Genomic DNA, 27,045 nt, shown 5'->3' with positions numbered 1-27,045 from the left:
CATCCTGGCTGGAGTTCTTAATCTGACCATGTGTAGTAATCAGTGCAGCTCTCCATACTGTTCTCAATCTGATCAGATTCATCAGACATCTGCCATCAGGAACACCAGCACGTCCTCCTGCGGTAACAAAAAAATCCAGTCCAAACCGATTAAAGTGAAAGTGAATCTTAAGCAGCTGTCAATTCTGTGAAGAGAAGATCAGAAACAGCATTTGGAGAGAAGAACAGAGGTAAAGTTTAACAGCCTTTACCAGTTTAATTTATTACTGTATGAAGGTGTTTCAGACAGTGAGAGCAAAAAAAAAAAACTTTGTACTCAGAAATATATTTCAGAGATCAACTTTTTAGGTGAAGTAATTAAGGAGAAGTGACTGCTTCTGTGTGTTTGTGTGTGTGTTGGGGGGGGTATTTTTTTATATCTGAACAGTGCGTGTAAAACGGTTAATCCTCACAAATGATCATTGTTCTCATCCAAGACCAGCAGCTGCAACTTGGTGTAGGTGTGAAATGTATCACTGTGACTTCTGAAAACTGTGGTACTTGATTTCTACAGGCTGCTGCGCCTCAGTGAGAGTTCAGGGACCATCAGCAGATCACAGAAGACCAGCAGTCAGAGGGTTTAGAAAAGACTATAATTATAATTATTGCTTTGTTCACACAAATAAACTATTTATACTGAAAAGCTCTCCAATTTATGACTTGTAATCACAAAATTTCTGGACTCGCTTGACTGAATTAGTTCCTCCATGTTGTAAACAAAAAGAGGTAACACTTTACATTAAGGGTCGCTAATCAATCATTAAATATATAATAATCAACTATTAGTTTCCCATTATTTAGTTATTAGTTAACTCTTCATTAAGCATTAGCTATTACTTAGTAATTGATTAAGCACTTATCAATTAGTAATTAAGTACACTGTTAGTTCATACGTTTGTCATTAGTTTGTGGCTTACTTACTCATTATCTGTGTGCTAATTGCTGCTTATTATATTGTTAATTAACTAATAAGTATTTTTCTTCATATAAAGAAGTAACGTGATAACTTACTAGCACCTATGTGTTAATCCTGCTAATTATCTGTTAATTAACTTTCCATCACCTCCATATATTCAGTTGCTTCACTTTTCTCACATTGGTTCATTAAAGATGCTTATGGTCACATCTGACCGTAGGATGAGTGCACACACGTTCAGTGATGGTTTTGTTATTCATCACGCTGATCTTGGCATATCTGTACAAACTAACTCATATCTGGTAGGGGTGCATGTAAATTTGGGCATAAATGCTGGATATGTGGCTAATTAACTAAAACTATTATCAACATAATCTGTAATTGCAAAAATAAAAACAACAATAGAAAATTTCAATAATACTAATTTGTGTGCATGACAGTCCAGTACAAAAGTGGATGTACTTACTTTACATGCACATTGATATAAACAAGTGCAGCAACTATTTCATGTTCCATTTAAAGACACATTACACTGTGCTTTTGTTTCATACTACTGACTCACAAACACAGCTTCGGTCATACACTGCAATAATACAGCGTTTATTTTAGGGAATTAACTACACTAAACAATCACTCTACTATGTTAACAACACTGAGTATTTTGTTTTATTTCACATTTTATTTTTTCCAGTTGTTTTCATTTTAATACTAGTAAGTTTGGTCAGCAGCGGAGGAGTGCACTCACTGCTGGACATCAAACTCCACCCACGAGCACGGCCATTAGCTTTCATGCGAAACGCTGCTGTTTTATTGGCTGGCTACTGAAACATCTGCATGAATTAGGGTGTGTTTCATGTAAATGATATGTAAATTAGGTGCTGGTAGGTTGGTTTCATGCACTGAAGCTGATTTATCATTTATGCTCAAATCTCCACTTGTTTCCACATCATACAAAATTGTTATGAATCAGACGCAGAGCAGTTCAGACTTTATAAAAGGCAAAAAAACGTGTTCTTTTTAATGTAACTTTGATGATTAATGGCCCTTTTCACAAGATTCGTGATTACTTCCGGTTTAAGCATTAGCAGGGTAAAACTCACTTCCTGCAGAAGCGATGTCAGAATGTTTAGTAGTGAACTGTAACGCTCAAACTCTGAGCTACAACAGCTGTATTTTAGTTTTCCTGCATGGTTGTGACAGTGAGAGTAAGAAGTGGACGGAAGCTCTGATTGAACTGTAAACAAAGCTAAAATGCTGTATGGGTGTTTTTACTGCAGTTCTGCTGCAGCTGCTTCACATCAGGCCGTCTCTGTGTTTTTGTACAACACGCCAGCGATTTCGGTAATCTTCTGTTTTCAAAAGAAAGAAGAGCTTTTATATGTGGCATGAATGTTATAGACTCTGTTTATATTAAGCTAGCTATACTGGCTAGAAGCTACCGCTAACCAAACTAGTCCGGCTAACATGAAGCAGCTTTTTCAGATGTTTTTTTCAGCTAGGAGTCGCATTTTTGACTGAGCAGTGAAAGCTGGATGTTTTCTGAAGTGCTGCTTCAAAAATTGCCATGAAACTATAAGAATAATGCTGTTTGGCAGATCGCTAACATAGCTAGCGTTAGAGCTAACTTAGCTTTAAAGTCTGCTGCTCATGTGAAGCTGGTGCTCAAACTGCTACTGGCAGGCTAGCTAATTAGCAACTGTAGCCTGCTAGCCTGCCGTAAGATAATACAGTTTAAACGAAGGCTGTAAAACAGACTTTACATGTAAAAGTTTTTGTTTGTGTTTATGTCAGAAGTCACTGCCATCCTGTAGCTAAATGTGCCACAGAACCTGCTCTGCGTTAGCCGGCTGGTGGTAGCAGCTACTGAACGCTAACTAGCTTCCTTATTTTGGGAACACAGCTACAGTTAGAAATGGCTTCTAGTGTTGCTAGCTAACCTAGCTGCAGCTAAACAACGTCTACCAAATTCATACTACACAGAAGAACTTTAATTTCTTTTGAAAACAGAAATATTACAGAAATTGCTGGCATGTTGTACAGCTACAGAGACACTGCTTGATGTGAGCAGATGCAGCAGCAGTAAGCAGGGCTCCACCACACACAGCATTTTAGCTGTGTTTACAGTTAAATCAGTGCTTCCATTTACTTCCTTTTGTCACTGAAAGCTAACATATGTCTGTTGTAGCTGAGTATTTGAGCATTATAGTTCACTGCTAATGCTTAATCTGGATGTAATCGCTACTGATTTTGTGTTGTCACTTTACTTGACAACACAAAATCAGTAATTCGTAATTAGTAATCAGTAATTTTCGTGCACTATCATGACAAAATGGCCATTAGATCTTTACATTTTGACCATTAATTACTCCTTAAATTCCTCTTACTTAACCATTAATTACTGATTTTGTGTTGTCACTTGCTAGTAAGTTATCATGTTACTTCTTTATATGAATAAAAATGCTTATTAGTTAATTAACAATGTAATAAGCAGCAATTAGCACACAGATAATGAGTAAGACATAAACTAACAACAAACTAACTTATCAACTAACAGTGTACTTAATTACTAATTGATAAGTGCTTAATCAATTACTAAGTAATAGCTAATGCTTAATGAAGAGTTAACTAATAACTAAATAATGGGAAACTAATAGTTGATTATTATATATTGATTAGTGACCCTTAATGTAAAGTGTTACCCAAAAAGAGTTCTGACTTATTTCTATACGGTTAATGAATTGCAAGTCCTGCTGAGTGAAAATCAGGGTCAAATCTGAAAGACTCGTCTCTCTACATCACATACAGTCATGAGAAAATGTTTGAGTGTCCCTGATTGTATCAGCTTTTAAAAAATATCAGATGCACCAAAACACGTAATAATACATTTTGAAAACGGGATTTATGATCTAATTTTGAGAACGTCTGAATGTTTAATTGGAATTCTCCAAAAACAACTGTAGATGCAGCTCACATGATGTACTACAACTCTTATATTTGCAAATGTAACTGCTGCAAAACTCCAGTGACCAGTTTCGAGTGAATTAATTTCAGCAGCAGACAAGCTGCTGGTTGTCCGAGTGGTGCTCAGAAAACAATGTGGGCTTTGTAGATAACTAGTGTGCTTTTGAGGGCAAGCCTGGTCTTTTGAGTCGGAAAGGGTGGGGGCTGCTTTCATTTCCTGCAGCATAGCTCATAATCTCTCAGATAGCCATCAGTGTAGGACAGGCAGTCACTGACAAACCAGGGCCAATGCCAGCAGACAAACAGGCTAAACCGACCGTCTGCTAGCTGCTTTGAAACGCCACATAGATCCCACCCAATTGAGACTGTTCACCTGAATAAAATAAAACATCAAAAAAATCAGAAAAGTTTGTTCTACTAATTTAATCAATATCAGACTAGTTAAACAAAATTGCAATGACAGCACCTTTGGTCTAAAACTAGGGTGCTTTAACATAAAATCTCTTACATCTAAGGCCGTCGTTGTAAGAGTTATTACTGATCACGATTTTGATGCTCTGGGTCTTACAGAAATGTGGATTAACCCCCCCCCCTTTCTCAGGCACCCTCTGGGATAAGGAGCAGGCTTGTCCGGGTGCTGGCTATGAAAGTCCACCACCAGGCCTGGATCTAGAACGTCTTTAGCTGCAACCCAACTCTGCTCCTCCAGTCCGTATCCTCAGAAAGCAGGCTACAAATTTTCTGCTTTCAACATTCTTTTTTTTATATAAGTGACTGAAGAACAAATAATTCATTTTATACTAATTACAATCTACATCTACGTTCTTATAGAAATTTGCTTACTTTCTATCGTGTTTAATTACGCTGTCAAATAAAGTAATAAATAAGTAATTCTAGAAGATTTTAATATCCACTTTGACAAACCACAGGATCCACTAAGGCATTTATATCTATCTTAGACTTTTTTGCTCAAAATATAAAGGGCCCACTCACTGTTGAAACCACATTCTTGACTTAATTTTGACCTTTGGTGTAAACATAGATCATTAGCCGTTCTCCCTCAGAGCACAGCAGTCTCAGATCATTACCTGATCTCATGTGAAATTCACTTTTGTCGTAATATATGTTTATCACCACACTATTGTGTTAAGTGGACTATAACATCTTCCACAGCTAGTAGTTTTATCAGAAACCTCCTAGATCTATCAGCTTCTAACAGCTGTCCATCTGAACCTACTCAATTAAATATTATGACCAAGTGCTTAAAGCATACTTTTTTTCGACTCTAAATAATGTGCCACAATTCAAAAAGTGAAACTTATTATAGACCTATTTCAAACCTTCCCTTTATGTCAAACATTTTGGAAAAACAACTAAGTTCCTATTTGCATAGGAATTACATACATGAAAAATAGTACAGAGACAGCTTTAGTGAAATTTGTTGGCAATCTCTTTACTATTCTCTGACCAAGGAAATGTATCTTTGCTGGTTTTGCTTAATCTTAGTGCAGCATTTGATACAATAGACCATTCTTTCTTATGAGACAGGCTAGAAAACCCTGTAGGAGTAACAGGAATAGCAGAAGTATGTTGTTCCACAAGGCTCTGTTTTAGGACTTATTTTATTCACATTATATATACTACCACTGGGTACCAATATCAGTAAACACAGCAAACCAGATGATAAACTGCAATTTGATAAGATTGAGGACTGTGTAAAAGACATAAAAAAACTGGATGTCAAGTAACTTCCTCCTGATCAGACAAACCAGAGTTTCTTCTTGGTCCAAAAGCTGCTAGAAAAAAACTGTCTAATTTAACACTTAAACTTAATAGTTTCTCAGTAGTGTCAGGTACATCTGTAAAAAAAACCTTGGTGTCACAATAGATCCTGATCTGTCCTATGATGCACATAAAAACAATATTAATAGAATAGCTTTCCTGCATCTCCGCAATATTGTTAAATGCAGAAAAGCTAGTTCATGCATTTATTACCTCAAGGCTGGATTACTGCGATGCCCTGCTGTCTGGATGTTCCAGCAAAAGCCTTAACAAGCTTCAGTTAGTCCCGAACGCTGCAGACAGTCTCACAAGAACCAGAAAGTTTGACCATATCAGTGCAGTTTTATCAACCTTACACTGGTTGTTAATTAAATTCTACATTAAGTTTAAATTCTTTTACTGACATATAAAACTTTAAACCTGAGTGAACTCAGTACCTGAGTGAACTTCTCTCTTATTATGGTGCTGCTCACTATTAGTACCTAGAATTAATAAAGACATCAGGGGACTGTAGTTAAACTGTAATAGCTCAAACTGCTGGAGTCTCTGCTGCTCTGTTAACCCTGTAATCTGTGATCAGTCACTCTTTACAGAACTAGCTCTCTGTGTTTTCTTTGCCGAGTTGAACAGCTGCCCATCCTGTGGGTCTGATGCTGTTGCTTCATTCTCTTTCATCAAGTGCCCACTGCTCACCCACCCATGGATCTTCCTGGTGTACAACGCTGTGCTAAACTCACCTGCATGAACTGACCCTCCTGATGATACTGCATGCACTGACTCGAACTGTTTAATCAGAGCTATCACTTCACCTGCTGTTTCCTTTTCCTGTATTTCAATATTTTACACTAATATTAAAACTTTGTTCTCTGTTCATTTTGCTTTTGTGTTATTGTGTTGCTATCCAGTGTCGACCAGAGAAGGATGGGTTCCCCTTTTGAGTCTTGGTTCCTCTCAAGGTTTCTTCCTCTTGCTCTTAGGAAGTTTTTCCTTGCCAATGGCGATGCTCATGGGGACTTGGACCCAGATTGTTTTATACAGCTGCTTTGTGACAACGGCTGATGTAAAAAGTGCTGTGTAAATAAACTTTGATTACCAAATGGAAACTTCTGATAACATAACCTACTAAATTAAACGTTTTAAGACTATTTTCACCAAAAATGACTGAATAACAAGGTTGACACCCGGGTAAAAGGGTTGAACTTGTATATAATTTGTATATAAAACTATATTTAATTACAAAGACAACATATTAAATGTTATTAACTGTTTTTTGAAAAATAAATGCCCATTTTGAATTTGATGAAACAAGTTGGCCACAGGGGGAGTACAACGACATTGTAGCTCCGAGTTGGATAGTGAACAGCAGGACTGCTGCTATGAAAGACCCTGAAGATCAGAGGACCACAGCACTCTGTATGTGTGTATGTGACGGTGTATTTCTGTAACATAACCCATCTTAGCTCTGTTCTTGTCTTTCCCTTCTCATTTACCTTATAGAAATAGCAACTCAAATTCAAGCCTTGTATTCAAATAATTTCCTGTAAGTGGTTTGAGAAGCCTACTGAAAAGACCTGGGGCCATATTACAGAAACTTAAAAGTTAAGTCTGAAATCTTATCTGCTTAGTCACCATGACAACTTTAATTAGGATTGAATTTAAGACAGAAGCTATTACAGAACAACAGTTCTTAAGTTCATAATCTTATCCATTAACTCCAAATAAGAAAACACAAATGTTACACAACCATTCTAACTAGACTAAATTTACTTTAATTCTGTTCTAACGTTAAGATAAACTCCAGAGCGTCTTAACTTCTGTTTTAACTGACTGTTTCTGTTATTTTATGCAGTGAGTTGAGACCAAAAGATAAGAAATTTCTGTAAAATGGCCCCTGGTTCCTTTAATTCAGGACTCCAATAGCTTAGCATACATGATGGTGAAAATGTTGTTTCCAATTTTTGTTAAAGACATGATTTTTTTTTTTTACTTTTCTAGTCAGAGCTGTTCAGGTAAGTAGTTAAAGAGAGTGTTGTGATTGTTCAGACAGCACATCACTCCACTCTCTTCAACCTACACAAACCTTACAAATGGTTTAAAGGGTAAATACAATTTTCACTATCCAGCATTTTGTGGCAACATTATCAAAATTATTAATAATTACTAATAGCTACCAGAATTTGCTGACTTAGATGATGATTAAAGATATTTTAGACATGGAGAGACAGAAGATAAACAGAACTGTGTTCAAGAGAACAACTTTCAGATGAAGCTTATATGTAGACTTGACTGTCTGTGTGTGTGTGTGTGTGTGTGTGTGTGTGTCCGTCCGTGTGTGTGTGTTCAGGATTCAGTGTGATCTGAAGGAGGAGAGATGTCCTCCAAAATGAGTCTCTCTGAGGAACAGGACACACAGGAAGCTGAGAGGTGAGAGAATAATGTGATCTGGTGTAAAGTGAGTTTGTTCTCTAGTTCACCACCATGTAAGACAGTTTGTCTGGTATTGTCTGTGTTTTAGACTGAATCAGGGTAAGAGATCTGACTCACCTGAACCCAGCTGTGTGTCCATGAAGAGTGACCAGTCAGAGGGGAGAACAATAGAGTTCAGAGATGGTCACAGATCTACTAAGTTCAGGTGAGAATGGTGTGACACTGAAGAGTGAGATTATAAGATACTCCTACTTTCTCTCTGAACTCCAGTGTTTTTGAAGGGAAAATGGTTCAAAGGCTTGAAGTTTCTGACAGACAAACAAACAGAAGCAGCGCAGTCATAAACATGTTTCACTCCATTCTTAGTTCATTATTCTGTAAAATATATAACCTTACATGCAAAATAACAACATAACATGTAACCTGGGAATTCTAGCAGAGCACACACACACACAAACACACACACACAGACATACACACACACACAGACACACACACACAAACACACACACAGACACACACAGTGTTACTGTACTTAACTGTTATTTTGGAAGATTTAAATTTGTGTTTTATTGAAATTACATCACCTTTTCTGGTCAATAAGTGAAGTTCATGTACATCTGTCTTTATTGTTTTTATTAAAGCATCCAACCAAATTTATAATCATGTAAAATAAAACTGCACACAGATATGATAATATTTTTGAGTGATTAATAATTCAAAATTGTTCTATTTAATCCTAATTATCTTCACATCCATCATTTTGAGATAAATCTTGCTTTTTGCTAAAACAATATTATTTCATGGTCTAACAGGCCTCTATTTCCTTTCTATTTTAAAGAGGAGCTGGAGCACAGCAATATTCATAGCTACATGCTAATCAGATATAACTGCCATGGTAATAGGTAATAACATTTATATACTGAATATGCATCAGATAATATGTCATTTTTTTTTTCTGTTAATAATATTGTTTGTTGTTTTGTTTTTATATTGCCATATTAACCATCACTGAATCAGTGTCTAATCTGATGGTGATTCTTGACTGAATCCCTGAATTAATATTGAAACAACATCATGATACTAACATCAATACATTGATTAATATATTGATAATGATATTTTAATGTTGATACAACACAATGCCGATACAACCTCGACCAAAATGATGATTCTGATGGAAAATAAAAAAATGGAAGCTCCTACTTTCTCCCCAGTGTTCTTGGTTCAAAGTCTTGAAGTTTCTGAGATCATAAAGATCATAAAAGTGATACTTCTTTCATATTTCTTTATTCTGTGTAATACAGAACATTACATAGTTCACACGTACACACACATGCACACATACACAAATACATATACACAGTTTATATACTGAAACTGGATATTTGTACTTTTAATTAATTATATTTAAAGAGAAATCATTTTCATTTTGACCTTCAAAATACTTACAATTAATTTTAAAACAAATAATGGCAAAGAGATTTTTCTCTTGTTCTTACCAATCAGTGAAGTTCATCTGCATTAGTCTGCATTGTTTTTATCAAAGCACTGAACAAACTTCATATCAGTGTAAAAGTTATCTGCCCACAGCTGTGATACTTTGCCTTTGATAGTTATTAATAGTCGCTGTGTTTAATTCTGTTCCTTTTTCTCTGGGTATCATCATGGGTTTTTGTTCCTAGCAGTATCTGAGCTCAGGACGAACTTTCTCTCTATCCTATTTGTAACTAGCAAAGATACTTTCTCTAAATAGACGAAGCACTTTTTGTAAGTAGCTCTGGATAAGAGAGTCTGCTAAATGCTGTAAATGTAAATGGAACAACAGAATCTGTTCACTGAAAATGTAACAGAAATTATTATTATTTTTTAAGTGCTGTCAACTTGTTTCAGGCTCCTGGCGACCGTATGGATAGAGTTTCTCCAGAATGTCACATTATTATATCTGTTCATAATGTTTGCATTTTAATATTGACATATAAAGCATATGATTTATTGAGAATATGGTAACTCAGTGTACTTTATATACCCAGTTTAACGTTTCAATTGCTGTATGTAAACTATAGGGCTCGATTTTAATGTTTGACACCATAAAAAACTTTAAAAGACTTTTATGACTTTAAAAACTGAGCTGGGTGTGGATTTAGCTGTAAGTCCCTTCTTCACCACAGGGGGCAGAATGCTGTGTATCGGCTCTACATGAGTTAAAGCTTCCATAAATATCAGCACAATTTCTCTCAAAGAATTTCTTCATAAATCATTGTTTCTGTGTGGGTGGTGGCATGTGCATACACTCCTGACCCGGTTTTGCTGTACACAAGTATGTTCACACTCACACACACACACACACACTCACATCCACACACACACAGACATACACTCACACACAGACACACACACACACACACACGAACACACACAGACACACACACACACACACACTCACATACACACACACACAGACACACACTCACACACAGACACACACACACACACACAATCACACACACACACACACACACACACACAAACACACACAGACTGGATGAAGGTAAGAGATCTGACTCACCTGAACTCAGCTGTGTGTCCATGAAGAGTGACAGGTCAGAGGACAGACTTATAGATTTTAGAGATGATAACAGATCTACTGAGTTCAGGTCAGAATGATGTGAAAATCTCCAAAATGAGTCTCTCTGAGGAACAGGACACACAGGAAGCTGAGAGGTGAGAGAATAATGTGATCTGGCGTAAAGTGAGTTTGTTCTCTAGTTCACCACCATGTAAGACAGTTTGTCTGGTATTGTTTGTGTTTTAGGCTGAATCAGTGTAAGAGATCAGACCCACCTGAACCCAGCTGTGTGTCCATGAAGAGTGACTGGTCAATGAGCAGAGATATAAACTTCAGAGATGGTCACAGATCTGCTAAATTCAGGTACGAATGATGTGAAACTGAAGAGTGAGATTATAAGATACTCCTATTTTCTCTCTGAACTCCAGTGTTCTTGAAAATGGTTCAAATGTTTTAACAGTGTAAAATAAAACTGCACATCGCTATGATATTATGATATTTTTTTGAGTGAAAATTCCTAATTGTTCTGTTTAATCCGAATTATGTTCACACCCATAATTTTTACATACATCTTGCTTTTTGCTAAACAAAACCATATTATTTAATGATCTAACAAGCCTCTATTTTAAAGAGGAGCTGGAGCACAGCACTATTCATAGCAACATGCTAATCAGATATAACTGCCATGGTAATAGGTAATAACATTTCTATACTACATGTCATTTTTTTCTGTTAATAATGTTGATTTTTGTGTTTTAATATTGACATATAAACATTTAGGTGTCATGAGAACACAATGTACTGTATTTACTCTGTTTTACATATAAATTGCTGTGTGTGGGCTTTTTTACCTAATATCCAATAACATGTACAAACACTCTCCACTACCTTCTTTGTGATGAGTGTTTACACTTAACCTTCATCGTCTCCTCTCTGTTTTGTATAATGTGCTGCCTCTACATGATACAGACAGTCCTGGTTATGGAGCTGAATCTCAGACAGCAGTCAGTCACTGAATCAGTGTTAAAGAGTAACTCGACCCTGACCTTTTTTCATTGACAGCTGAAGTGCACTGCTCTGTAATTATTAAATATACCAGCCTTGCTTAAAATTTGAACACATCTTTCTAAACTGTAAAAATATTAATTTTATCATGGTCAGTTCCGCCTCTGCAGCGCCCCTCTGGTTCAACTCTGCTATAGGCATGGATGACGTGTCTTTGTACTGAAGTACCATGAAATGTCACAGTATTCAAATCAGCCAAACAAGGTTACCGCCTCCTGATGACGTCCTACTCATGCTGCACTCATAAATATGAAACAATAGGAGGCGAGATCGAGGAGATAACCACACTGACATGCTGAGCTAAATCCCCCAGCACCACCTCACAAGGCTGCGATATGCCAGATTTAAATATCCCAGTTAGTCTGAGCTTCGTTTGTAATAAAGATGCTGGAACGATTAAGTGAGGATTCTTGCGAGTCTCTATAAAGCTGCCAGTCTTGTGTCCAATTCATGTTTCCCTTTACAACTCGGACCCTCAGGCATGCGACTCACTGATCAGAAATCAATGGCAAGCAACACTAGAGCTACGAAAAAGCAAAACAGATCAGGAAAGGGTACATTAAATGGCCATTGTTACCGACTGTGTGGACCATTCATCTGTACAGCCTTTCTCCAACTTTTTCCTGCCTTCCATCATTCCAGTGTTGCTTGCCATTGATTTCTGTTTAGTGAGAGCTGCGCCAAGGGTTCGGTTTATAAAGGGGAATGTGAATTTGAGTGGGAACTGAATCGAATGTAACAACGGTGAGTGCCAATGACAGCTTGCAGAATGTAAGAATTTAGGGCCACTGCAGCAAACCATGGCTGACCGGTGATGCAGTCTGTGACCTTGATGTCAAACTGAATGACAGTTTTCAAAGAAATCTACTTTATTCATTCGAGATTCAGGGCCTCTAAGAAATCAAAAATATGGACCTGCTGAACAGATAATTACAAGTGAGCTGTCACTGTTTTTGTCACCTCGCAGCCCCACGTTCAAACCTATAAATCACTGCAGTGCCTCTCCCAACATTCCCATTTTTGAGCATTTTTCAAAGTTGACCCAGGAGTGGAGTTGAAAACAGTGGGGTGTAGTTACTCTTTAAGGTAACACTTTATAATAAGGGTACATGAACTGTCAGTAATTAAGGCATTTACTAATAAATAACTAATCAGAAAGTAATGAGTCATTATTATATATTAAGTCATATATTAACAACCACAAGACTAAATTACTAACGCATGTACTAATGAATGAAGATGAAGGTAATAAAGTTTTTATTCAGTGCCTGAATTTAATAGGAATTAATGTGTTAATTAATGTTGTCACAAGATCCTCCTCAGACACAGTGCTCTGGAATATTATGCCTATCAAAGTCATTTTTTTTTATAGCTCCATCCTCTCATCATCTTGTCCTTCTTCTTCATCATGTTGTGTAAGCAGCCCTTGTATTTGCCTGTTTCTATCTGTCAGGTCTTGAGTTTATTGTTTTTGATTTCATATGTTACCTCATCTGTTTCTACCCACCTAGTGACTGTTCAGTAAAATTAAAAGCTTACACTGATATTGTTTTGCAACTAACCCTCATTTTTGACAGTCGCCATAGTTTTAATTCATCTTTCATGTTAATAATATGAATGTTTTAACTCCTGTATTGAGACACAGTGCCTCATGAGGAAATAGTTTAGCCTACAGTTACCACTGAACTCAGAAATGAGTTCATTATTGGAGTGTCTTTCTCCTGGAGTCATAAGAATCCTTAACTGTATGCATATTTTTGTGCTTTCCCAGATCTAGTATACCTGATTGAACTCAACTGCTAATTTACAAGCTCATGTTGTGTTGGTTGAGGTGTGTGAGAGTGAGAAAAATACAAAACTATGCAGTGTCAATTCTCAATTCACTATAAAGAAAGCAGTGATTACTGATGACTCATGATGAATTCATAATATTTGTGCCCCCTAAAGTAAAGTGATGAACCAGTCACACTTTATTACTCATTAAAAACTGATTCTTCACGATGAATTCATAATGTTTGTGCCCCCTAAAGTAAAGTGATGAACCAGTCACACTTTATTACTCATTAAATACTGATTCTTCATGATGAATTCATAATGTTTGTGCCCCCTAAAGTAGTGATGAACCAGTCACACTTTATTACTCATTAAATACTGATTCTTCATGATGAATTCATAATGTTTGTGCCCCCTAAAGTAAAGTGGTGAACCAGTCACACTTTATTACTCATTAAATACTGATTCTTCATGATGAATTCATAATGTTTGTGCCCCCTAAAGTAAAGTGGTGAACCAGTCACACTTTATTACTCATTAAATACTGATTCTTCATGATGAATTCATAATGTTTGTGCCCCCTAAAGTAGTGATGAACCAGCACACTTTATTACATTAAAGCTATTTTATTATCATCTTATGACTTCTACACAATACACAGAACTAGAGCACGTGAATATGTCACTGTAACACTGAGAATGAAGAGAAACCAATACATACTGGTTCTGTAGTTCCACAAACATCTGTAAAACGGACAGAACTGCTCGCTAATTAAAGTCACACAGATATTCATACTGCAGCGGTGTTCCCACATAACTCACACAAGCTGAAGGTCGAGTCTGAGACTCAGCTTTATTAAAAACTCAGAACGGAGGACAAAACAAAGGGGAGAATATGGTGCTGGGTTAACGCTCTGCTAAGCGCAGTTAGTGCCCTCTCGCTGTCTTGGCTCAGTCTGTTTACTACTGGGCCCTGTGAAGCACTGCCACCGCACACACAGCCCTTCACAATAAGAGTCCCTGTCAAAGGAGGAATAACAAATGAACCAAGCAGCATAAAATTAACATGTGATTTTAACCCGACAGAACAGACGCGCCTGACGCCACATATTACTACTACAATCACACAATGCTCATGAGAAACACAAACACCTTACTATTAAAACCAAAAAGGTTTATTACAAATAACTAAGCACCAAACCAAATATTTAAGCTACTTTACAACAAATTTATAAATATTAGTTCCTGCAAATCCATTTCACCACAGAAAACAGCAGCATGTTTTACACCTTAGTCTAAAAAGAGGTGAGGCACGAACATAAGCTACATACCAGCACAGACAACAATACCATGAGTAAATATTATATCTGCTGATGTAAATTACATATATAATACAGTATAAATATGCATAACTCACCTTTAAAAATAAGAAAAATGCAAAATATTGCAAAAAGGCGAAAAGAGAAATATAAATTTTTTTTATTACTTCAATCATTTTCATTCGCTGCTCTTAAATGTTGTACTAGAGATATTCACTCAAGTCTCTATGGCCGCTTGACATATAGCATTTAACGCAATTACTGCCATTTACTAGCGAAGAAAAATAGCAGTAATTTCCAGCTGTGGAAACAGTTGAAGTGTTACATTGCAAAATGCTGTGTTTCCATTAATAAAACATTTAGCTATAGCAAATTTTTAAAAAGAATAATAGATGTATAATGGGAAACCCATTTTCATTTTCTGAAGGAGGTATTTCTCAGAATAACTGTGGCATATATTAAGATAATTCACAGTTTTAATTCAATCGAATGGCTATTTTCAGTAAATAAACTAGTTTACAGTTTATTAAACATACAACAGTTTATTAAACATACAACATACAAATGTTTCTGTTGTAACAGTATGACATTGCAGTATTGTCATAGTAATGTAAATTTGTAACGGTTATTGCAATTTTAATCTGTAACTTGGATTTTGTTTAAAATCTACAGACCATTGCAGGAAAGAGACATACACTCATGCCGACGGTGCTTCAATTTATTGACTAAATATGACACTACAGTTGGATAACTTGGTTTCTTAGTAAACAAAAGAAAAGAAATAAAAGCAAGGGAATGGCTCATGTGATGTAACTTATTTCAGAGTGTAAAATGGTATGCAAAGGTGGCTGAGGGTGCTCCTTGGGAAAGCGACTCGGGCCTTAAGGACAAAGGATCTATAGGGCAACTTAACCTAACTAATATATATCTAACAGAGAGTTCTTATCAAATAAAATAGCTTCGAATCTTGGCTTCACAAATGAAAGGGAGCCAGCCTTACTTTGAAGTCGGGAGACAGGACTGCGGGTCCTCTGAGATGGGTCGCTTGAGGATCGGCTGGAGCTCGCATGCTGGGCATTCCTTCGCTGGCCCTGGAGTCTTGGTGGGACTTCGCCCAGGCGACGCGCTGCAGTTGAGGACCGACTTCGGTGTCTCGCCTGCCCGAGGATGGAGCTTGGGACCAGGGCAGTCTTCTGGCGAGGATTCAGTTCGCCGGTCGAGGCACAGCTCTGGCTGGGCTTCAGAGTCTCTGGGCTTCTTTTTAGAGCGGTTGGAGGATGGATGTGGGACCAGGGCAGTCTTCTGGCGAGGATTCAGTTCGCTGATCGAGGCGCGGCTCTAGCTGGGCTTCAGAGTCTCTGGCTTCTTTTAGGCTGGAGGAATGCATTCAAATTTCGAGGCTAATACCCTGAATTACTACCTATCTTCATCAGAGCTAACATTTGAAGAAATTCCTTACTTGGCCACGTAAAGAAATCTTCACTTTCTTCTCTAAGGTTGGGTTAAGTTAAAGGTATATACAAAGGACAAACTACATGAACAACAAAATATCTAGATCTGATCTAAGTGTTCTAAACTTCTAAACTTTCTTTCTAACCGCGGTTGGCACAGACTTATGGAAGCTCCTTCTTTTTGTCTGGAATGCGAGCTCGAACTAACTGGAACGGCCGTGCACGCCGGTTTTACCCAGCAGTTGGCCCCTCCCTTCGGGGGTGGAGCGAAAGTGGTGATAGGTTCTCTTACCTAGCGGGTAATTAGCTATTCCTAGTTCTAGATTCTGATTGGGGGTGGTTTCTCTGTGAGCACCTTCCCAGGGAACTCCCTTCTTTGTTACCTCTAGATTTGAAATGCTTAGTTAGATTAAACCAAACAATTTCAGATCATTGAATTACGTTCCAAACACACACAGACAAACCTAACATTTGTGCATCAACCTACAGTTTTGTCCACATTACCTGAAAACAACTATTGTAAAGGCAGAAATAGTCTTACGAGTACCCTTTGGGGTATTTTCATGTCTTTTCATGGCAGGAGATTTAACACAGTAAACTTCAAAGAATAAAAGTAAACGAGAATAGTGAGATAGAAGGTTAGATATAATAAGTGAAAAGAAACCCTAGGTGCATGCTTAGTGTTCTAAAATCACTACTTTAAATGGTTATTTAAGTAAACTTTCAGCCAGTTATCCTACACATTCCAATACACACTTTAAGTCACTGGGTACACAAATACAAGCATCGTGTCTTGCAATTTAGATAGGGTTGCTAGTCAAACATGCATATCAATGAGTGTTTCTGGGGTCCTTTGTGAGCAACAGTCCTTACGGTGGTGATGTGGTTATTCTTGAGTTCACACCTTGGGGTGCTGTGGGTCCTAAAGAGAATTTATAAAGTCTTAGATTTTCAGTTCCGATTGTCGTAGCAGTTCCGTTTTTGGTATGTCTAGTTTAGTTTGAATGAGTCCTAACGAATGGTTGCAGTTTGGAGTGGATATACACAATAGAAATGTACTTTCTATTACTTAAAGACAAAGTTGTCCACAGGACTTTGGAGAGTCATCTGCCACATTCCAGAGGGGGTGTCCTGTTGCCCCCTGGGTCAAGAGAGAGGGGTGCTGGTTCTTGATTCAGCTGTAAATTAGGCTGGGCCTGGGGTTGGGGGTGTTAAGCTGACAGATTTACACCTACACCTCCAGACTTGCTGGAGCCAAAAGGCCCTTAACTTTTGTGTAAACACTCAGCTTGAAGTGAAGTTTCAGTCAGTGTTCGCTACAAATTGCATGAATAGAATGAAACTAACAGAGCTTCTGGCAGTTCGCCAATGTGCACTAACATTCTTTTTGTATGTTTAATTAACACATTAATTCCTAATTAATTCAGGCACTGAATAAAGCCTTTATTACCTTCATCTTCATTTATTAGTGCATGTGTTAGTAATTTAGTCTTGTGGTTGTTAATATATGACTTATTCATTTGTTCCTGATTAATGACTCATTACTTTCTGATTAGTTATTCATTAGTAAATGCCTTAATTACTGCCAGTTCATGTACCCTTATTATAAAGTGTTACCCTCTTTAAATTAACAGTAAAGCTTCAATGTTAACATAATTGATCTTTGACAGTGTTCTAGTCTGATGGTAATTCTGAATTAATACTGAAGCAATGTTATGATATTGACATTAATACAATGTTTATCATATTGATAATGATATTTTATGTTGATACAACACAATGCTGATACAACCTTGACCAAAATGATGATTCTGATGGAAAATAAAAATGTCGTCCTCATATCTGGTCAATTAGTGGATTTTCAGAACTCCACTGGGAACAAGTGGGTGTTTTAATGACTGTAGAACTGTATATTAGGAGTATCTTCTAGAGAGTTAATAACTAAAAGTTGAAATGAAGGTGTTGTAATATATGATACTGTCTTAAAAGTGCTGTTCAGGTTTTCCACAATATATAACCTATAAAAACAATATATTATTTGACATGCAGAGCACAGAAGGAGATGTCAAAAACTACCAGGGGAAACATGGAGCTCTTATTCAAGGTGTGTGTAACTAAATGACAACATAACATTGTAAAAATGATTTGGTGTTTTAACTTAAAAAATAAGTCATTTGGCTGTCTAAGAATGTTGATGTGACTAAAATTTAAGTAATAAGTCAACAGAACATAAAACACACCGATTATTGTTCAATTATTTTACTGTTTGATGCTAATTAAAATGAAAATATAAGGGAGCAAGTGTACTTGCTATTTTTTGGGTAAAACAACAAGTATTGTTTGTAGTGTATGTAGAGTTATAATTTATGTTAAAATTTGTATTTTCACTGTTTAATGTCTCAGTTTTATTATTTTAGGATAACAACAATTTACTGTTTTGTCCACTTTTAGAAATGTTATTGGTTGGATAGAATGAAATGCACTTAATCGTGTAGTAACAGACAGTGATTCTGCTTTATCTCTCATGGAATACAAAATCATATATTAATCTCTCAACTAACCTGAACTCTAAAATTGTTTTATGGCAAAGAAACACATTTTTGGGAACAGAACTATCTATGTTTATTTATGTTTTTATGGGGTTTTTATTTTGCTTTTATTTATGTGAAGCACTTCATGTAGCATTTGTGTATGAAATGTCTTGTAAAAATAACCTTGCCTTATAAATATTATTATACCAAAAATATATTGTAAACATCATGCTTTCATCATTCTTACTAAACAAAACCAAATTGTTGCACTGACTATCAATCAGGAGCTGGAGCACAAAGTCATCTCTCTGGTAAAGAATCACCTGAAGAGGTTTGTGAAGCTACTGAGTCTGGATTACCCAGCATGCTCTGAGAGAGAGGTGGAGCATGAGGAGGATCAAAGTGTCAGAGAGGGAGCGCTGAAGATCACACTGCACGTCCTAAGGAACATGAACCAGACAGACCTCGCTAACACACTACAGATCAGTAAGAGATCATATGTACATAAAGAGTATATTGTGATACTGAACATTAATAGTCAGTAAATAACCTGTTTATTTGTTATTAATTGATATTTTTGTTTCTATTTATTAGAACTGGCTCCTTCCTGTCATCAAAAGCTCAAAACCACACTGAAGGAAAATTGTCAGAAAATTAATGAAGGAATCTCAAATCCTGGAACCTCAACACTTCTGAAGGAGATCTACACAGAGCTGTACATCACAGAGGGTGGGAGTGGAGAGGTCAATAATGAACATGAGGTCAGACAGATTGAAACAGCATCCAGGAGACCAGCAACACAGGAGACGCCCATCAAATGCAACGACATCTTTAAAGGCAAACCCGTCAGAACTGTGCTGACTAAAGGAGTCGCTGGAATTGGAAAAACAGTCTCTGTGCAGAAGTTCATTCTGGACTGGGCTGAAGGAAAAGCCAATCAGGATGTTCTCTTCATATTTCCACTTCCTTTTAGAGAGCTCAATTTGATAAGGAAGAAACTCAGTCTGTTAGATCTTCTAAATCAGTTTTTCACAGATATAAAAGAATTGAAACCCAGAGACTATGATCACTATAAAGTCATGTTCGTCTTTGATGGTCTGGATGAATGTCGACTTCCTCTAGATTTCCAGAACAATGAGAGCTTATTTGATGTTAGACAGTCAGCCTCAGTGGATGTGCTGCTGACAAACCTCATCAATGGGAATCTGCTTCCTTCTGCACTCCTATGGATAACTACTCGACCAGCAGCAGCCAATCAGATCCCTCCTGATTGTATTAACCAGGTAACAGAGGTACGAGGGTTCAGTGACCCTCAGAAAGAGGAATACTTCAGGAAAAGGATCAGTGATCAGAGCCTTGCTGAAAGAATCATTACACACATGAAGTCCTCAAGAAGCCTCTACATCATGTGCCACATCCCAGTCTTCTGCTGGATTGCAGCCACTGTTCTAGAGAGGATGCTGGGTGAAGCAGAGAGTGGAGAGATCCCCAAGACTCTGACTCAAATGTTCACACACTTCCTGATCTTTCAGATCAAACACAGCAGCCAAAAGTACCAAAGAAAAAGTGACATTGATCATAAACAGACTAGAAAGATTATTCTGGCACTGGGAAAACTGGCTTTCCAACAGCTGGAAAAAGGAAACCTGATCTTCTATGAGGAAGACCTGAGAGAGTGTGGCATTGATGTCAGAGAAGTGTCAGTGTACTCTGGAGTGTGTACTCAGATCTTCAGAGAGGAGTTTGGGCTGCACCTGGGGAAGGTTTTCTGCTTTGTGCATCTGAGTGTTCAGGAGTTTCTGGCTGCTTTATATGCATTTCTTTTCTTCATCTCCAACAACAGAAGTGTGCTAGTACAACAAACCACTGGATTTTTTAGTTTCTTTAAAACGTTAACAATGTCTGATTTCCTCAAGGCTGCAGTGGACAAGGCCTTACAAAGTGAGAATGGACACCTGGACCTTTTCCTCCGCTTCCTTCTGGGCCTCTCACTGGAGTCCAATCAGACTCTCTTACGAGGCCTAATGACACAGACAGGAAACAGCTCTCAGAGCAAAGAGGAAATAGTCAAGTACATTAAGGCGAAGATCAGGGAGAATCCCTCTCCAGAGAAAACAATCAGTCTGTTCCACTGTCTAAATGAACTGAATGATCATTCTCTAGTGCAGGAAGTTCAAACATACCTGAACAGAGGAGGTTCCAGTGGTCTCAGTGGAGCTAAGCTCTCTCCTGCTCAGTGGTCAGCTGTGGCGTTTGTGATACTGAATTCAGAAGAGGAGCTGGATGAGTTTGACCTGAGGAAATTTGACCCATCAGAGGAATGTCTTCTGAGGCTGCTGCCGGTGGCCAAAGCATCCAGAAAAGTTGTGTGAGTACTTTGTTTTCTTGCTCTGTTGTGAACTATTTTATTGATGTTTTCCTGTTCATTACTTTATTACCATATGTATGTTTTGGTATGGGTTTGTTTTAACCTAAAAGGTAAAAACCCAAGCTGCACAATAGAATCAAATATGTCTATTTAGCTTATTTATGAAAGAAGGCAGGAGACAGATGTAAACATCTTATTTTAACCCCTGACTGCATCCAATGCAATATCTTGCATGTAATTTCACTACTAACCTTCACTCAAATTTAGCCTATGTTCATTTTACTTAAGCTATTTTGATTTTCTTTCATGTATGTCAGTGTTACATTGTCTTATGTATGTTACTCGGAAATTTGCATCTCTTTTCCATGATAAATGCAGTAGAATGTGTTGGGAATTTCAAGACAAATGTAGCGCAGGGCTGCATCCAGAATTACTGTGACCCTTGTTCTAAAATGTTGATCTTTTCTCTGTGTTTGTGTGTTGGAGGAAAAGAGAGATTGTTTTTCATATACAGTACTGGTTGCTGGGTGAACTTTTGCTGAGCTGTTTACAAGTCTTTCTTCTTCACTCTGCAGGCTGTCTAATTGCAGTATAACAGAGAAAGGCTTTGCTGCTTTAGTTTCAGCTCTGAAAGCAAACCCATCACACCTGAGAGAGCTGAATCTGAACTACAATAAACTAGGAGAGTCAGGAGTGAAGCTGCTCTCTGATCTACTGGAGGATCCACACTGTACACTGGAGAAACTGCAGTAAGTGAATTACTGCTTTTGTACACACAAATACATAAAAACACACCAAATTTAGAGCAGAGTCCTTTATACCGGGGGTTCTCATCAATTTCCACCTCAAGGTCCAGCTCTTTATTCCTAGAATGCAAGAATTTTCAAAGTGTAAAAAAAAGCTTAAATATGATGTTTAATTATTAAATGCAGACACAGAAATTCTGACCCAGACACAGAAATTGCCCATTTCTGTCCAAACACAAAAATCTAAAATTAATTTTAAAAAATGAAAATTAGAAAAGAGAAACTTGAGATACGCAGCTGGCAAAGAAACCCTGATTCATACCATGTTTTATATGTATTTATTTGCTTGATAAAAATGTGAAAACTCAAACATGCAAATTTTATATGTTTTATTTATTTATTTAAGAGGGACAGGACAGAAAAATAATTGTTACATAAAATGTAGCAGATGTAATGCATACAGCTAATCTGCAGCCCCTGTCCATGGTTAACTCCTGCCCCATGTACATACACATATACTGTTTTCAATACCGTCCACAGGTAAAGCAGCCTTCTGTGATTGTGTAGATACAGTTAGAGAATACAAAACGTTCTTGGCCTTTTGATTTTAATATCATGAATCAGTTTGATTTGCTTTGCATTTGCTTTTTCATATTAGGCAACATGTTATGTTTTATTTCTTTTCCAATGTTTAACATTCAGCAAATAAACATAGTTGTGCATTGAAATCTGCAGACATTTGTTCTCTGTAGAAAATCTGTACTTATTATCACTTAAACGAGGGCTGCCTATATTTTTGCATATGATTGTACATACATGATCAGATGAGCATAGTTCGCACATTTGTTTATTTTGAGAGATTAACTCTGTGGGTGTCAGATAAAAGGCCCATCATCGTAGCTTCTACACACCATTAGTGCAGTGCAGGAACAATCTCTGTCATTGATTTTTAATTAGAATTGACTGGGTTTCCTGTTTTTGTGATAAAAAAATGTTGTTTCATTGGACCTTTTTGCTTATCTTATCAGTCTGATACTGATTGAAGCTAATAGACTATTACTGAATTCCAAGCCTTCAGATCATAGAAGAGTCATCATTATTATTTCAATTAATAATTAGGAATATTTTCATAAACTACTACAAAGTAATAGTTTAAATAATATATGTTGGATAACAGATTGTTAAGTGTTTATATCAGTGTTAAACCCAAGAAACTGATGTAGAATATTCTAGAATGACTGTATGAAGTTCTAATAAAATTAATATACATACTGTATTTAAATAAAAGTGACAATCATACTCCGAAGCAACTAACTTGATCAAACATTGCTATAAATAGATAATTATATATGATTTATTCTTTAATAATTTTTAGTTTTTGCCAGAATATAAAGAATAATATGTACCAAAACATCTAAAAGGACTTTTTGTTGTCAAATTAAGAGGCTTAAAATATGTGCTGTATAATTTTTAGAAATAAAATAGCAAGAATGTGAAATTTGTAAAGTGATTCCAAACTTCTGAGCAGGGCTGGATGAATAAATATACTCATGCACAGCTCTGTATCTGCTGTCCAACGCTGTGCTTCACCTGCATAACTCTGACCCTCCTGATGATCCTGCTGCTGCACTGACTCAAACTATTTAATCATAGACAATGTCTTCTCTGCCTCACAAACTATTTAATCATAGATATTACTTCACCTGCCTCACAAACTATTTAATCATAGACATTACTTCACCTACCTCACAAAATATTTAATCATAGACATTACTTCACCTGCCTCACATATTATTTAATCATAGACATTACTTCATCTGCCTCACAAACCATTTAATCATAGACAATGTTTGACCTGCCTCACAAACTATTTAATCATAGACATTACTTCACCTACCTCACAAACTATTTATTCATAGACATTACTTCACCTGCCTCACAAAATATTTAATCATAGACATTACTTCACCTGCCTCACAAAATATTAATCATAGACATTACTTCACCTGCCTCACAAACTATTTAATCTTAGACATTACTTCATCTGCCTCACAAACCATTTAATCATAGACAATGTTTGACCTGCCTCACAAACTATTTAATCATAGTCGTAGTTTCACCTGCCTCACAAAATATTTAATCATAGACATTGTTTCAATTGCCTCAAAAAATATTTAATCATAGACATTACTTCATCTACTTTACCAACTATTTACTCATGGACATTGTTTCACCTGCCTCACAAACTATTTAATCATAGACACTACTTCACCTGTGTGGAGGTGTTAGTTTACTACAGCTAGCATCTAGTCTACACACTCCACACACAAAATTTGATGGTAGTGACACAGGAATATGGTACTTTCACAATTTTAAATACCATTTAAACTATCTGTATTAGCTAACTGCACTGTTCAAACATCATTTAGGTAGCTATGTTTGTTTAGGCATGTTCTGTGGCTAGAAGAGTCCTGTCATCACATCATTAATCCTCTTTCTAGCTTAATTTAGTATATAGAATGAGCTATTTTCTGAATTAGGAAACGTATGCATAGAATCCAACAAATTGTTACTTGGACGTACAGGGGAAGTCTGTGCTCATTAAAAATGTAAAAATTTGTGCTGTGATAACACAAATACCAATCAATATAATTAACCATCTAAGAGGAGTTTACTATTTGAAAAGCATGTTTTTGAGTGCCGGGGATCATTCGTTTGTCTTCTACATTTGTCTGTACAAGTGCTGAACTGTGATTTTTTCTCTCTGCAGGCTGGACCTCTGCAGTATTACAGATGAAGGCTGTGCTGCTCTGGTTTCAGCTCTGAAATCAAACCCCTCACACCTGAGAGAGCTGAATCTGAACTACAATAAAACAGGAGAGTCAGGAGTGAAGCTGCTCTCTGATCTACTGGAGGATCCACACTATAAATTGCAGAAACTACTGTGAGTTACTGACTTTTTGTGTCATAGATGCACATACACAAAGAAAAATAGGAGATTAAACAGATCTAAAAGCTTCAAATGTTCTCTCTGTAGGATCTGTGACTTTTTACGATTAAGTGAGCTGAATCTAAATGGGAAAAAAATTGGAGACTCAGGAGTGAAGCTGCTCTCTGATCTACTGGAAGATCCACACTGCAAACTAAAGAAACTACAGTGAGTTACCCAATTATTATTTCACTAAGTTAATTATACATACACTTCAGGAAGAATGTGCTAAATTCAGAAATCGAACATGTTCATGTCTGTAGATACACTGGAGGAGTTATTCAGTCAGACTCAAACTATGCAGGTGTTCAAGGTGATTTTCTTTTCAAATCTTTGAAATTCGGATCTTGGAAATTACCAGTGTGTAGTCCAGGACTCCAAGCTTGCCAGGTTTTTTTTTTTTGTAGAGATTTTCAAGTATGCACATTTAATCTGCATTATAATAATGTTTACACTAGTACAGTGATCATCTTTGAATTAAAATAAACATCTAATAAAAGCCAACAAGTTTAATTCACAAAATGCCAGATACAAAACACCATCGAAAATTTTATTTCACATAATATTTATAATATGTTTTAAGCTTATGCATGTGTGATGACACATACATTTATGAAAATCTATTGCTCACACATTTTGGCGTTTAAATATTTGTCAACTTTAATATATCTCTTAGCAATAAGAGAATCTAATGGGATTAAAATATAGTTGAAACAATAAAATAAAGTATAAAAAACATAATAATAAATAGAATCTGAAATTGCTTTAGTATCTTACACAAAAATAGAAAAGGAACATTTAAATGAAAGTCTCTCCAGTATGTGCTGTACTTTTACTCACCTTCCTCTACTGTTAACACTCTGAACTGACTGAACTGTACAGACTTGTTGGAAATGGCAGTAAGAATCCCTGAACACAGTAGATTCCCAACAGCAAGAAATAAGAGAATAAGTTTGTTGATTTTTCAGCAGAAATAAGTTAAAATGTTAACATATTCCCTACATAAAACAAACTTTTATTATTATGAATGAATTATTATTGTTATTAATTATGTATTGTAAATGTTATGTGATGTTGCATTGTTTCACAAAAACTTTGATATTTCATTATTTGTTAGGACAGATTATTGTATTCTTATGTGAGTATTTATGTTTAATATTGGCCTCAATATTTTTGTTTGTATTTTTCATCAACCAGAGATGTGAACTTCAGCATAAAATATTGGGTTTATAACATGTGGTCAGACAGTGGAGCTGGACTTTAATTCAGCTCATTGTGAGACTAAATATCACACAAGAGAAATTAGCTTAAGTTTTGGATTTAAATTGTGTGTGTGTATGTATGTGTGTGAACTTAATAGTTCTTAAAAATGAAATATTTTTTTAAAATGTTAAAAATACTTCAGTATTATTGTAACAGCCCAGTCAGTATATGTTTCAAGAGTGAATAAGTTAACTCTGCTGATCTTGGACACACAAATCATCAACCAGTAGTGCACTTTGGCTGTGTTGAGTTTGAAGGGGTGGAGTTTCATATCCTGCAAGCCCCCTAAACATTTACTTTAGTGAAACAAAATGGAATTATTCAGTCCAGGTGAAGTGATTCATCCATCAGGCCACAGTGGTGCACGGCAGCGGTCTAGTCCGGGGTGCAGTGTGGACGAGACCAGCAGGGGACGAGGGCAGGAGCGAGTAAGTCACACAGCCCTCCGAGTGCCGCAGTAACACTGGAAGGACTGAAAACTGGTCAGGGAGGAAGCGTGTGGGGGGATTGACCCAGCTGGTGGATCCTATTGAGGTTGCACTGATAGGGCAGCAGGTGCTATCAAAATGGATTTCAGTTGGCTGGACTGTATGGGCAGAAGGAGACGACAGACGGCTGAGGAGAATTAGAGAGGGAGAGTCAAGATCTGTGACAGAGAGACTCATAGCAGAACTGGTGTCTCACAGATTATTTAAAAACTTCACACATGATTTCACATTTTAGTGATAGAAACATAAATGAACATCTATCGCATTATCATTTAAAGAATTTAATGACTAAACAGAGAACATGCAGGAGCATCTGAACATGGCCTGATACTCATAACTACACTAGAATGTCTCACATCA

At 36.7% G+C, this 27,045-nt stretch overlaps 1 protein-coding gene and 1 long non-coding RNA gene across 2 annotated transcripts; both read left to right on the top strand.

Annotated features, from left to right (window-relative positions):
• The first annotated feature begins 195 nt into the window (after positions 1-195).
• On the top strand, positions 196-8,307 carry LOC118803591. Its single transcript, XR_005006880.1, has 3 exons — positions 196-229; positions 8,042-8,121; positions 8,213-8,307. It is a non-coding gene; the product is annotated as an uncharacterized LOC118803591 (long non-coding RNA).
• Positions 8,308-18,386: 10,079 nt separating this feature from the next.
• On the top strand, positions 18,387-21,203 carry LOC118803596 (NLR family CARD domain-containing protein 3-like). The gene is made up of 3 exons (XM_036564070.1): positions 18,387-18,404; positions 19,116-19,317; positions 19,426-21,203. Exons 1-3 carry the CDS (start codon positions 18,387-18,389, stop codon positions 21,201-21,203), a joined length of 1,998 nt encoding a protein of 665 aa, XP_036419963.1.
• The last annotated feature ends 5,842 nt before the right edge of the window (positions 21,204-27,045 follow it).

Source organism: Colossoma macropomum, unplaced genomic scaffold (assembly GCF_904425465.1).
Source record: "Colossoma macropomum unplaced genomic scaffold, Colossoma_macropomum, whole genome shotgun sequence".
Taxonomy (NCBI): Eukaryota; Metazoa; Chordata; class Actinopteri; order Characiformes; family Serrasalmidae; genus Colossoma; species Colossoma macropomum.
Note: the sequence above shows the minus strand (reverse complement) of the source record. Positions and strands in the feature narration are given on the sequence as shown.